Genomic DNA, 14,719 nt, shown 5'->3' with positions numbered 1-14,719 from the left:
TTGTGATCGACATTACTTCATCCACTTTTGTAGTATGATCATTCACGCATGCAGGACAAGAGACGAAGTCCAGTATCGAAGAAGATGAAGCACTGACTCGTGTCGGACAATGAACAGTCTTGATGAGGTTATACGTTAATGCTAGCCAAGTCAAGTAGAACATCAGAGCTACGTTTCTGAATTTCACCAACGTCATGGAAGCCCAGTGAATGTCTGGCAGGTTAAAGTCTCCGGCCATCAGGATCCGTCGCTGCCGATACACAGCAAGATAATTATACAATTAATTCAAATATTCAAGCTCAGCACCCGGGGGTTGATATATTCTCGCAATTATTATGCGATTATTAGGAAACTCCTCCCTTCAGAACACGCTTTCATGATCATCATTGCTACCAGGTTTTAACGGAAATGACAATTCCGATTTTACAAGAACCAAGATGCCACCACCCCTAGAGGGGAGATGTTTGCGATAACAAGTAGGCGGAATTATGGGGTTGTCAGCAAAAGCCGAGTGCAGCCATATCTCCGTAACGATGGCTACATGCAGGTCATATGAAAACAGGACGCGTTCCAGCTGCGCTTGTTTTTTGCAAGTGCTTCATGCGTTAAAGTATACAAGGTGAAGTGTTTCCTTTTGAAGATCACATGCTTTGTTATCAGGGTTTCATTGAACTGCTCGCGCCACGCAAAGGGACCCTATAGTGCTTTTCCTCATCCCATGAATAAACTTAATAATTGACACGCAACTTGTCGTGAACAGGCTTCGCTTTATCGCCAAGCTCAGTGCTTACTTTCTCAATGTTTTATCAGTGCTTACTTATTGCCAGAGTCTCTTCCTTATCCATAGTGTTGCTTTCGAATAGTCACGTGCAACTGAAATACCCGCCTCTTAACTGGTAGCAATTTTTGAGAATTTATAGCTTTTTATTGCATTTGTAATATCGCATGATAACTGCTCTAAGTCGACTTCCACGACTCCTTCTAATCCTGTGAATACGTTCCAAAGAGTCAACAGTCACGCCAAGCTTGTCCGTGCGAATGCTATTAAGAATCCGCTCTTCAAGCACAGCCCTTGTTTCACTTGGTCCTTCCGTTATGAAAAAAACAAACAAAAAAACTACAAGGTTGTTTCTACGCGACCGCGCTTCGTGATCATTCAACCTTTAATCTTGAATAAGTAAGCTCCCTTCTCAGCGGTTTACGTACTCTTCGAGTTTTTTTCATATTTTCTTTTTCCTTCAAAATCCTCAGTACTTCATCTAGAAAAGACAGCTTGTCGTTTATTTTCCCGAATGATGACTCACTTACATTTTGTGATTGTTTTAGTTCTTTAATTTTGCAAGTATTGTCGATACTGCAGCCTCCAGTTGGGGAGGCCCAGGATTTCTTCCTGGTCACCGAAAAAGAGAAATTGAACAGACCAACAGTCAACCACGATGTCAACGCATTTCTGAGGGCATGACAGCATGACAACAGCATAACAGCTAGTGCGGAATGATGAGTATAGATTATAATAACAACTAACCTGCACAGCAAAGCCAGGCAGTGTCAAACATGCTTCTACGAAGAACTCTGTCGTACCCAGTCAAGCAACGAAGGGTATCCGGGTGCTCTATATCGATGTACAGTGACGTCACTGTACGATACCAAAGTTGATTGCCGATAACAATCGTATCGTTACAAATGAAAGTCTAGTGGCGAAGTGGATTTTCAGCCAGACGTGGGTTGTTCATGTCCAGCAGAGCATGCCCAGGAAAGAAGGCCACGTGAGCTCAGGCAGTGGTCGGAACCATAAAGGTACCTTTTTTTTTATTACGATTAAGACTTTGTCCCTTAAGAGGAAGGTTTAGTTAGGGTGCTCCTATCTAAATACATCTCAAAGTAGAATTCGTTTTTCTCGGCAGCCACTGCACCCAGTTTGACGAGGTTTGTTGTGTTTAAAAGAAAAACGTAAAATCTAGCGACTGTTGATTTCGAATGTTCAATTTAGGTCGTCAACTTTTATTAAAAAAGTGCGAAAAAATTTCCGAAGGTGAAACTATCAAGTTTACAACTCTGTAACTCAGCAATCAAAAATGGCATCACAATTATGTGAATTGCATCTAATAGTACATTGAAAGTGGACAAAATTGATATGTTACACATGAATCTTTAAAAAATTAGTAATATCGAAATACAGCTTTTCCAGAGCCCTTGTGCACAACGTAACGAATTCACGTAAGGTTTACATTGACGTATCGAATTTGTCCTCTTTGAATTATCTAATGGATGCCGTTTACAAAACCACGACATCTGTTCTTGATGCAGAGCTATTAATTTGTAAACTTCGTGCTTTTTTTTCGAACTTTCTATTTTTTTAAATTCTTTTAAAAAAGTTCAGGCCCTAAATCGAGGTTGCGCTTCCAACAGTCACTAGAATTGAACTTTCTCTCCCAAATGCACAAATTTTAATAAACTCAGTCCAGAGGTTATCTCAGAAAAGCGTTTCTGCGTTTTACATGTATTTGAATGGGCCACGTCGGAGTTGGGCCCGAGCTAAAGCCTCCTCTTAAAGCATAATTCTTGATGTGTGTGTGTGTATTATGTGTGTGCTGTGAGGCCTGTGTTGTTTATGAATTGAAGCAGTGTTTTGTGGAATCTGTTATGTGTAAAGCGGTCGTAGCTGGTTGCCGCCTTGCAGTAGGACACGCGAACGTTCCGATTGTAAGCCTGGACATGTCCATATTAGGTGCTATGCATCTGCTTGCCCAGCAAGCCAGACAGTTTGAGAAATGCTGCTCCAAAGAACGCTGCCGTACCCTCTGAAGCGACGAAGGGTATCCGTGTGCTTGACCGATGTTCAGTGACGTCACACTATGAGTACCCCAAAGTTCATGGACGCTAACAGTCCTGTCGTTACAGCTGAAGGTCAGGTGGGGAAAGTTGATTTTCATCCAGCCGTATAGGTTGTTGATGTGCAGCAGAACATGCCCAGGAAAGACAGGCCTCGTGAGCTCATGTAGTGGTCGGAAACATAAAAGTACCTGTATAAGCAAGCCAGGGAGTGAAAAAGATGATGCTCCCAAGAGCGCTGGCATACCCTTGTCGGAAACTTATTTTGAACACCGGAATAACGCGCGCACTTCGCCAATCAACAGAGAAGTAGTGACTACATGAGCTCACGAGGCCTGTCTTTCCTGGGCACAACCAAACGGTACCGATTATGGATAAGAAGCAATATTCCTATGACCCTGAAACTGACTTAGTTGTCGAAGTAAATTCATAGCAGAAGTCGCCGTCTGTTTCATATGTTCGTTGTTCCCCGCCCATCCGCGCATGCCCAATATTCACACGTGCTCAGCCTACCACAGCGCTCCGGTGACGTTGGCCAGTGCCAGAAGTTAGTTTCGTAAAAAAGGATGTCACAGATTCACTGCTCGAGGATAACGCTACTGGTAATGCGGTAGTCACCAAATCATGACTTAAAGCAAAAATTAAAAAAAAATAAGGCACTGCTGCCAGAAGGCAAGTCCTACACAATCCATAGACTTGATAGGCCAAAACATCAGGGTGACGGAGTGCTGGCCTTTGGGAAATCTACTGTACCATCGTTACCATCGTTCACATTACCATTTAACTGTTACTACGGAATACTATGCCTGAAACTCAAGTTTCCATCCATACAGCACATGTGCAATAATTTCACACTCCGATTCCACTTTAACGGCGATATCTACTCTATCTTACAAGATTTAAACACGCGCTTCCCGGGTACTGATTATCAGGTCTGGGGCCATCGCAACTACGGCAGGGCAACTATGGCAAGGCCACTACTGCAGGGCCGAGGAACAGCGCCATGTCAGCTATCAGGCGACTCGTTGTTGTGTCTGCGCTGTGCGGTGTCATGTATCACTGCAACGTGATGCTGTTGTGTCTGCGGTCTCTGGTGTCATATACCACTACAACGTACTGCGCATGTAGGATAACAATGCCTTATCACTGAGGGTTGGCTTATGCACCGGGTGTTACACGCAACACCTTCAAAATTTTTTAGAAATTGCCTGTGGGAGATAGCACAATTCTAGTCCGTGAGCTCGTATACTCGAAAATGTGGACATTACTTGAAAAAAATTGAAGGGCATAATCGACTAATTAGCAAACATCAACTGATTAAGGTTTTCTCTAATTACATTATGGCACATATTAATTGCAATCTACAAATTCTAGCCAGGGAGTTCGCAAGGCGGATCCACTGGGAAGGAATTCTCAGGATGACACCAGTTACGAGATATTAATTCCCGCACTTTGCGGAGAAATGCATTGGCGTTCCAGTTACTTTTGTGCTTGAATGAATAAAACGACGTTTTGTTAAGAGGAACCACGGTGCATTTTTACCGCGCCTTTGACGGCGCATATCTCGTAAATGCTATCAACAAAATTCTTTTCAAGCGGATGTGCCTTGCAGTCCGCCGCTGTCGCTTGCGTTCAATGTCTCGAGTTCGCTCGGTGGCGTGGTTAGCAGCATTCGGCCGCCCATTGCCGCTTGCGATTCTTCGAAATTAAATTGCTTCAAAATTAAATCTGTCCATGACGGAAGACAATGAATGGCTCATGCCCCCGTAAACGCGGCCTCTCCATTACGACGACCGAAGAGAAGTGAAAGTCGACGCTGGAACGATGAGCGGCAACGCAGCCAGCCGTGGAAGCAGACGACGACGACGAACACGGGAGCAGTGCACGAGCGCGTGTCGAGCACGAGCAAACGAGCCAGCTGTGGAAGAAGACGATGACGCTCGAGCCAATGCCGATGAGATTTTTCTGTACACAGGTGATTTCACCTAAGCATATACGATTTCGCCTAGGCATATAAAACTTCAATTTAACAATTTGAAAGTGTTCGCTGAAACACCCCTGTATATGAGCCGCATCTTATGCTCTTGTTCAGTTCTTCTGGCGAAATGACCGTCGCCGAATAAGTGCACTAAGCCATGCAGTTCGTCTTGCGCCTGTCGTCCACTTCGCTTCGCCTCTTCAGTGCGAAAGCACTACTAGCCTACGAACCCGCATTTCGAATCTGTCTGTGTGAAACCTCTGCATACAGCCCCGCGCGCTCGCGCGGAACGCGCTGTGTAGGCGTGTTTCACATGCATACCCTCTTCTTTCCACAGATACGCCCGCGTACGTATGTGTGAAATAAAAACTCAGTGACATTCCACTCTGTTAAGGTGGATGACCAGCGGAGCTGTATATATGGTAATAAACTATACTGATTTAAATGAAGACAGATACTGCATGAATTGTCATTTTCTACCGTCTTTATTATTTTGTCACTAAGGTGACTATAGCTTTGTGGTCGCCATGGTAGACGGCCATGGGTTCTGTAACGATGCCTAACGCCTCCCGCCGCCTTCGCGCCCTAATTACCGCTTCTGCTCGCGCCGTCGTTCTTCGTAGGCATGCTGTTCTTCCTCGGTGCGCACAATACGCGGCCTGCACATTACATGGCCGGAACGGAACTGAGATAACGTGTCTATGCAGTGCGCGACGTCACCAGCCAAAGAGACACACCCATTGGCTTATATTAAACGCAGCTGGGGTGCACCGACGATACGCGGTTGCTTTGTATCCAGGCTACGTCGTTTCTGGACTACGCGCTCTGTCTACTCACGCAGCCATCCGCTGGAAACTATCGCACAACAGCATGCTTTTGTTCGGAAGGGGGGATAATGCCACCTGTAGGTAATGGGTCGAGGGCAAGAGTGCGTCAAGCCCAAAAGAACAAAGAAGACAGCGGGATTCTTCCCTGCTCGAGAGCCAGCCCCGACGGACGCGTTTTGCAGTAGCCAGCTGCTCTGCGGTTTATTAAAACCAAGAGTGCTTCCGAAGGCTCGTGACAATATGCTGCTTTCGCGACTCTCCAAATGGAATATAATGTAGTAGTTGCAATTGCGTGATTATGATGTACAGTGCTGTGTCCTTTGGTGGTAAACGCCCCGTCATGCTCCTGTACGTAGCAGCACTTATCCTGCTGACCTTTCCTTTATTGATGAATCGAAATCAAAACATCCAAAGATGTGATACATCAAGGCTTGAGATAAGTGCACGACACCCATACACGGCCGCCAGGTTAGGTTAGGTTAGGTTTGGTTACGTTGTCGACTTTAAAGATTAAGACGCCGCATTGACATCGCCTCCATATTATTTATCTCACTGAGAGGGCTATATTTTCGTCACCACCTATCACAATGAATGGCTCGGAATCTTTGGATGGAAACAATTCGATTTCGGAGCCGCATAAGATGCTGCGGTTTGCACTGCAGGCCGTAGCCGCCAACCTGCTACTCTTGACTTTGCGCAATAAACATACTGCATGTTAGGCGTCACTACAGTATACGGATGACCGCAAGCCTTGCCGGTGGTCATGGTACACTAGAAGTGCACGACTCCATTTAAAGGGTCTCTTAACCACTTTTTATCGAAGTGGAGAAATGGATTTAATACTTTGCCGCAAAAAGTACTTCACTTCTCGTTAAACTCGTCGTGAAGTGAATGCACGTCGTCGGGCACAAGTTTAGCAGAAGCGGAGCTGTTGACCATCAAACACGGCCTCCGCTGTACTCCCATTCCTTCTTCAATGCATTGCACTGCGAAGGCTACAGCGGAGTGGGGCGTGGTCACAACGCTGCGCCTTCGAAATGTCACCGTGGCACGCAGTTCAAATTTCGTTTTGGATGTTAACATAGACGCCACAAATTCCGATTTTACTTTCAACGACGCGCTGAACGTAAGCCAAACGCTGTTGTCCTCAACGAGCCGCAGTGCGCTAAGCCAGTGGACTCGTCGCTGCGGCAGCGGTATACCTATGCTACGTCGCAGACCACAGCTACATGCAACTGCAGTGCGTATGCGCAGCTTTTGCTTCGTGTACGACAGGGTTTGAGTGCCTGCTCGCGCTCATAAACTCCCATCTGACCCTGCTACGTTGTGCGGACCAGCTTTACCAACGGATGGTAGCCAGATACAATTTGCGAATTTTGAATTGCTATCAATAGGCTACCAAGGCGTCTAACCAGGTTCAGCCAGGAGTGAGCGCGCGCGGGCAAGCGTGCGTGTTGTCTGACCTCAATTTTCGCGTGTTCCGAGGCTAGCTGAGCGCTCAAAACAGTCGAAATTAGCGAGACCCGATGGCTATGACACTGATAAGCAGGGTGGCCAAAGTTTCATTTCAATCTGAGCGGCCGCTGCCGAGCGTGAGCAGACTGTAGTCGGCTTCTTTCGGAAGTACGTAATTATTATTGAAATTCGAAAGAAGATTTTGGGTTACTTCAGCCTGTTTATTAAACTTCGTAAATAAATATACACAGTAACAGTATAGGAAGAAGCTCACTGATCCAAACATCCTTCTTGGTTGATGCCAGCTATAGGCCAATAGCAGGCGCGTATGGGAATCTGCTATATAACGACATAAAGCGTCCAGAAAAGAACGAGGAGCAGGCTTCCGTTGAAAAGAGCGTTTTAGAGAAAGGTGATTTCGCGTTCCCTAGCGAGCTCCACGCGCCGCGCACGACTACAAAACTTGGCTGAGAAGTTCACAGCAGCGTACGCTATCCGCGGAATATGTTTTTTGCAGCGAAGCTGTAAAGGGCTAGGTTCCCGAAGATCGCGCCCGTGTACACTGGCAATAGGCAACAATCTTGTGGCGTCTAGTTTTATGGCGTCTCGTTCACTTGGTATTTACCAAAATTGGTAGCGAACAAATGTATGACTGAATATCGGCTATCCCCGTTTGTTCTCTGATCCACACCGCTCTCTTCGTGTCTCTTTACGTCAGTACTAACATTTTGCGTTCCATCGTTCTTTGTGCGGTCCTTAACTTGTTCTCGAGCTTATTTGTTAACCTCCAAGTTTCTGCCCCATATGTTAGCACCGGTAGAACGCAATGATTGTACACTTTTATTTTCAACGACAGTGGTAAGCTCCCAGTCAGGATTTGGTAATGCCTGCCGTATGCACTACAACCCAATTTTATTCTTCTGTAAATTTCTTTCTCGTGATCAGGGTCCCCTGTGAGTAATTGACCTAGATAAACGTACTCCTTTGCAGACTCTAGAGGCTGACTGGCGATCCTGAATTCTTGTTCCCTTGCCAGGCTATTGAACATTATCTTTGTCTTCTGCATATTCATCTTCAACCCAATTCTTACACTTTCTCGATTAAGGTCCTCAATCATTTGTTGTAATTCGTATCCATTGTTGCTGAATAGGACAATGTCATCTGTAAACCGAAGGTTGCTGAGATATTCGCCGTAGATCCTCACTCCTAAGCCTTCCCAGTCTAAGAGCTTGAATACTTCTTCTAAGCATGCAGTGAATAGCATTGGAGAGATTGTGTCTCCTTGCCTGACCCCTTTCTTGATAGGTAACTTTCTACTTTTTTTTTGTGGAGAACCAAGGTAGCTGTGGAATCCTTGTAGATGTTTGCTAAGATATTCACGTATGCCTCCTGTACTCCTTGATTCCGCAATGCCTCTATGACTGCTGGTATCTCTACTGAATCAAATGCCTTTTCATAATCTATGAAAGCCATGTAGAGAGATTGATTGTACTCCGCAGATTTCTCGATTGATGACATGGATATGATCCATCGTAGAATATGCCTTCCTGAAGCCAGCCTGTTCTCTTGGTTGGCTGAAGTCAAGTGTTGCCTTGATTCTATTGGAAATTATCTTGGTGAATATTTTATACAATACTGAAAGCAAGCTAATGGGTCAATAATTCTTCAGTTCTTTAACGTCTCCCTTCTTATGGATTAGAATAATGTTGGCGTTCTTCCAGCTCTCTGGTACACATGAAGTTGTGAGGCATTGCGTATAAAGGGCCGCAAGCTTTTCAAGCATGATATCTCCTCCATCCTTGATTAAATCGACTGTTATTCCATCTTCTCCAGCAGCTTTTCCCCTGGACATGTCTTTCACGGCCCTTGTAACTTCATCGCTAGTTATAGAAGGAGCCTCTGTATCCGGTTCATCACTATTTAGAATGAAAGTAGTTTGGCTGTTTTGGGTACTGTACAGGTCAGTATAGAATTCTTCCGCTGCTCTTACTATGTCATCGCAATTGCTGATGATATTACCCTGCTTATCTTTCAGTGCATACATCTTGCCTTGTCCTATGCCAAGCTTTCTTCTTGCTGATTTAATGCTGCGTCCATATTTTACGGCTTCCTCAACCTTCCCCACGTTATAATCTCGAACATCCCTTACTCTCTTCTTGTTGATCAGTTTTGACAGTTCAGCGAATTCTATCTGATCTCTTGAGTTGGACATTTTTCATGTTTTGTCGTTTCTTTATTAGGTTCTTTGTTTCTTGGGAGAGCTTACCTACTGGTTGCCTTGGTGCCTTACCTCCCACTTCAATTGCTGCTTCTGAGATCAACCTAGTTACGGTTTCATTCATTACCTCTATGTTGTCTTTATCTTCCTGTTCTAAAACTGCATATTTGTTGGCGCGCACCAGCCTGCCTGAATTGGTCTGCTTTTACCCTTACTGCCTCTAGGTTGGCCTGTTTCCTCTTGACTAATTTTACTCCTTCTCTCTTCAAATTGAGAGAAATCCTGGACCTCACTAACCTATGGTCACTGCACTTTACGTGACCTAACACTTCTACATCGTGCACTATGCTTGGATCGGCGGAGAGTATGAAATCTATTTCATTCCTTGTTTCTCCACTAGGGCTTTTCCAGGTCCACTTCCTGTTGGTGCGCTTCCTGAAGGAGGTATTCATTATTCGGAGCCCATTCCTTTCCGCGAATTCTACTAACATCTCTCCTCTTGCATTCCTAGAATCAATGCCGTAGTTGCCAATTGCTTGCTCACCAACCTGCTTTTTCCCCACTTTTGCATTGAAGTCGACCATGACTACAGTATAGTGAATTTGCACCTTTCTCATTGCTAATTCAACATCTTCATAAAACTGTTCCATTTCCTCATCATCGTGACTAGAGGTTGGGGCATAGGCTTGTACTACCTCATTTTACCTCCTATTCAGCTTTATTACAACGACTGCTACCCTCTCATTAATGCTGTAGAATTCATCAATGTTGCCCGCTATGTTGTTATGCACTAGAAATCCTACCCCGGATTCTTTCTTACTTGGAAGACCTCTGTAGCAGAGGATGTGGCCGTTAGTCAGCACTGTGTAAGGGGGCGTGGAGCAGAGGTAGAATACCCGGTCTCAAATCTGAAGGTCGTAAGTTCGAATCCTACTCCATTCCACCACATTTCCAGGCATGGAGTGGTGCCTGACACCGGCAAGAAAAAAAATATATATATCGCCGAGAGCTAGTGGGGCAATACTAGTTCAGGTGCAACCAAACTAGGAAGGCCCACTAAGCTTCATCAAAGTCACTCCCTCACCAGAACAGGAATTGGCCTCCCTGGTGCAGTATTCGGCCTCTACCTCCCTCATGACTCCGACAATTAACCCATGGCACACCTTCAGTAAGCCACAATCTTGGAGCAGCCGTGGATTCAGGGAAACGGGCTCGTCTCGCACCGCGGAGGCCCGGGCTCGATTCCCAGCCAAACCAATATTTACCAAATTTTCTTTTTAAAGCCACTAATTTACTTTGCTTACAGAAACCTCCCTGAGAAATGTGACGTCAATCGGAGCATTTTTAGGCATGTTAATACTCTTTGCGGCGTGGGCTATTTTTCGTCACGGCATAGTTTCGCCAAAGTCCGAGCAAGGGTCACCGTCAACATGCCATTTAATGATAGAAAGAAGGTTAATAACCCAGTTATATGCCTAAGAATCATTAAGACTAATGAAGCGTAAAGAACCTAATGGACAGTAAATAATTACTAACCACCTCTAATTACCAATTAACTGCGAGGCTAGTTAACATTCATTCAGGCTAAATTGATTATCCTAATCGAGAAAGTTGACAGTCACTTTAGCATACATACACTCTTTGGATGAAGGCAAAAGCCTGTGTGATCACGAGACATTCTCATTCCAATGCATTGTTACTTTCTATTTTCTCGCACGAAAGGTCGTGGGTTCAAGTGCCTTAATTTTACCTTAATTTACTGTGCCTTACCTAACTTCGCCCTAATTAACACCTATGGCCGTGGGTACGGCTCCTACCAAAGTTCGTGGGTTTGAGTGCCTAAATTATTTGTACCTTCATTTACGGTACCTTAATTTCGCCCTAATTAACACAAAGGGTCGAGGGTTCCAGGGCCGTAATTGACTATCTTAATTACCTGTGCCCTAACACGAGAAATCGAGGGTTCCAGTGCCATAATTGACTATATCCTAATTAACTGTGCCTTAATTAACACCAAAGGCTGAGGGTACCAGTGCCTTAATTGACTATATCCTAATTACTGGGCCTTCAATAACTTCGTCCTAATTAAAAGCAATGGTCTTGGGCTCGATTGCCTTAATTATACCTTAATTTAGTGTACCTTAATTAACTACGCCCTAATTAACACCAAATATCGAGGGTTCAACTCCCACCAAAATTCGCGGGTTAGAATGCCTTAATTAATTCTACCTTAATTTACTGTACCTTAATTAACTTCGCCTTAATCAACACCAAGGGTCGTGGGTTCCACCATAAATGGTGACACTATGAATTTTGGTGCCATAACGCTGGATGGTCAATTTTCCAACCCATGTGCCATCTAAGGCTTCCACCTTAATAAATATTTTTAAATTATTTAGGCCCAATCTAGAATAATTAAAGGTACTAAAGAATAATTAGGTCTAATTTTGATTGAATAACATTAAAATGATGAAAAATAATTACGGGAATTGATTAATTACGGGAAATAAGATGACTTAAGCCTAATTAAGAGTAATTACGATGAAATTAAGCCTAGCGAAACCTCCTTAAAATAATGAAGGGTTATGAAGCCTAATGGAGACTAAATAATTACTAATCACCACTCATTATTAATTAAATGTGAGGCGAATTAACATTAGTTTAGGCTATATTAATTGACCTAGTTGAGAATAATGAAGGATAAGTTATTTACGCCTAATGTAGTTTAACTAAATGTACTTAAGAATGATTAGGCTCAATTTTTATTGAATAACATTGATTACGGATATTCAGGATTAATTAAGGTAAATATGATGACGTAAGCCTAATACAGATTTATTACAATGATATTAAGGCTAATGAGGATGAATCGATGGTAAATAAACGTAGTGAGGGTAATTAAGATTGATTTAGGTTTAAATAATTAGCATCTTCAAATGTAATGAGGGATAAATTAATAAGATCTTATATAGAGCTGAATCATTAAATTAAGGTCATTCACGGTTCATCAATAATAATAATGTTGACTTAAGTCTTAAGAATACAATTACATAAGTTAAGCCCAATCAAGATTTCTTAATATGGCCAATTACAATTAATTCATGTTACATGACAGCCTAATTCAGGTTAATTACGATTATGGAACAGGTCATAGCAATACTTGCAGCACATTGCGTCATCCTCAACACAGGGAGCCGCGGTGTGCGTAACTCGGCCACGCAATCATTCGTTGCACGAGTGCAAGATGAGCGACTGCAAATAATGCTTACGCAGGATCTGTCTAGTCCTACGAGGGAGTTCCTGCAGTAGCTTTGTTCGCAAGCAGTCGCTTCAGTTGCGCGAAGCAATGAAAAGACGCAAAAAACAAATGGTCGGTCATATTAAAGACCCTATACCTTCGGAAAAGTACCGCCATCCTTTGAACGCCGCTTCTCTTTCTCCGGTACCTCCGATTGGACGATGATAGAGCGCGCGCCCTTTCACTTCTTTATATTTTCTTTTTTCCCGCCTCAGAGCCGTGTTGAAAGTCACTCTGCGCAGCCGCCGTCGCGCGCGCCCGGCCTGAAAGCTTCAACGGGGGCTTTCGAGGGGCGCCACCGTCGACTTGCTTCCGCAAGCAAAAATAAAGAAAAGAACAAGCGTTTTAGGAGAGGAGACGGCGGAGGAGAGAGGTTATATCGGTGGATAGGCTTATCTGTAAGCTGCGTTGCTCTCAGCCACGTGGTTCTTCCCAGTTACGTGGCAGTGGCGGCGTTCTGCAAAGGTGGTACATGACTAGCACAAACGCGATGGGGCTGGAATCCGCCTCGCAGAATGGTATAGCTCGGGACATTTGCACGGAATCTTGCAATCTCGCTTCTTTCATCCACGGCGCTCCGTCACACTGTGCCTGGCTGGCTCGGCTGTCGACGGTCTCGCGATAGCGATAGAAAAAACAAAAAATATTACGACGGCGTGCGCGTGTTCTCATGACGTGCTTTCTTCTTCCATGGCGCCACAGAAACGCCTCTTCGAGACGCGTTAAAACATGGCGACCCTGCGACGAGAACATTGCCGGAGTGAACATCAGAGTGCTCAGCGACGTGAACTTGCCGATACCTGCGCACGCAGGTGTCGACAGAAGCAAGCCTGGCGGTTCTGGACTGCGGCACGTTTTGCGCAACCCTCGCGAGAAGCGACGAGCTATACGGTGAGGACGCGCCTTCGAAGTTTGCTTTTTAGACTTGTAAACACCCACCGAGCACAGTTTCGGGGTTCGGCCGCTGGCATCTCCAGTCTCATTGCAAGACAGCTCCGTTCGGTGGGTGTCTACTTGCGGACACTTTCTGTTGCTACGCAGCAAAACGTTGAAAGGAGCCGGAGCGCAAGCGTATATAGTTGTGCAGCAGGATATAGTGCCATGTTTAAATCAATAACTTGAGACATACTTTGAAACCTGAAACGTAATTTTTATACGTGTAATTGTGCCTTCCGATATTCGCCACCTAGAAACACAAGTGCATATCCTGATCCCCATATGGCAGTAAACATCTCTCGTTCTTGGTGGGCGTGGCCAGCTGGGCGCGGCCAGCTGGGCGCGTTCTGCTCGCCCACAGACGGCGCCGGTGCGAGTAAGAAGGCGCCACAAAGCAATGTCAAGTGCAGTACGTACTACTTGCATGCTGATAGAAATGCGCTAGCTGCGCCCCTGTAGCTTTGTTTTCAGAGGCACGGAATGTTATCCGCGAGTGTCGTGGTGCACAAGCGCCGGTCCACTGGGAGCCCAGCAAGCGGAAGTGCGCTTTCAGCCACGGACCAAGAGCGCAGCTGCTGGAAAGGTACTTTCAGGGAACCGAATGCTGTTCCCTAACCCTCGAAACGTCCCTGCGTGTTCCCACTTACCAATGCTGACGCGACGAGGAGGCCGGAGCTCCGGCGTTGGCACCGCGGCAACCGGTATCTTCGTCGGACGAGCTGCTCCACCGACACACCAAATCATCACTGTCCGACAAGACCACGAAATTCCCAGGCATGGCGGGCTTATTCCGAACGGGGAACGTGCCCACTGTCCAGGCGACACAGAAACATCAGAGCAGGACGGACCGAACGGAGGAACGAGAGCGGAGAAAGAAAAATTACCGAAATCACACACCACGGCGATTCACTCGACCAACCTAAAGGGCGCTCTTCAAAAGAACTGCGTAGGCGACCGCTGTAGGCGTGGCTGTAGGGAAGCTTGCTTATCTACGCGTTGTGCCTACCGCTGGCAACTGTCAAGTCATGCTAGCTCAGCATTCTTTCGCGCCTGCACTATTCATGCCTGCGCGGTTACTGATACGAGGGCAGACTATGGAGGCGAAGTTCAACGTAGTCGCAATTCGCCGCCGTTACTTCACCGCTCACAACCTCGAGGGAGCATTGCGCTAACGC

At 45.4% G+C, this 14,719-nt stretch overlaps 1 protein-coding gene across 1 annotated transcript in view; it reads right to left on the bottom strand.

Moving 5' to 3' along the window:
- Positions 1–14,490, bottom strand: part of LOC119445761 (uncharacterized) — a 190,586-nt gene extending 176,096 nt beyond the window's left edge. The window contains exon 1 of the mRNA XM_037710041.2: positions 14,192–14,490. Within this exon, the coding sequence (XP_037565969.1) occupies positions 14,192–14,322 (131 nt within the window). The 5' untranslated portion in view covers positions 14,323–14,490. The remainder of the gene's footprint in view (positions 1–14,191) is intronic.
- Positions 14,491–14,719: the final 229 nt, after the last annotated feature.

Source organism: Dermacentor silvarum, chromosome 3, assembly GCF_013339745.2.
Source record: "Dermacentor silvarum isolate Dsil-2018 chromosome 3, BIME_Dsil_1.4, whole genome shotgun sequence".
Taxonomy (NCBI): Eukaryota; Metazoa; Arthropoda; class Arachnida; order Ixodida; family Ixodidae; genus Dermacentor; species Dermacentor silvarum.
The sequence above is the reverse complement of the archived record's forward strand: the minus strand, read 5'-3'. Positions and strand labels throughout refer to the sequence as shown.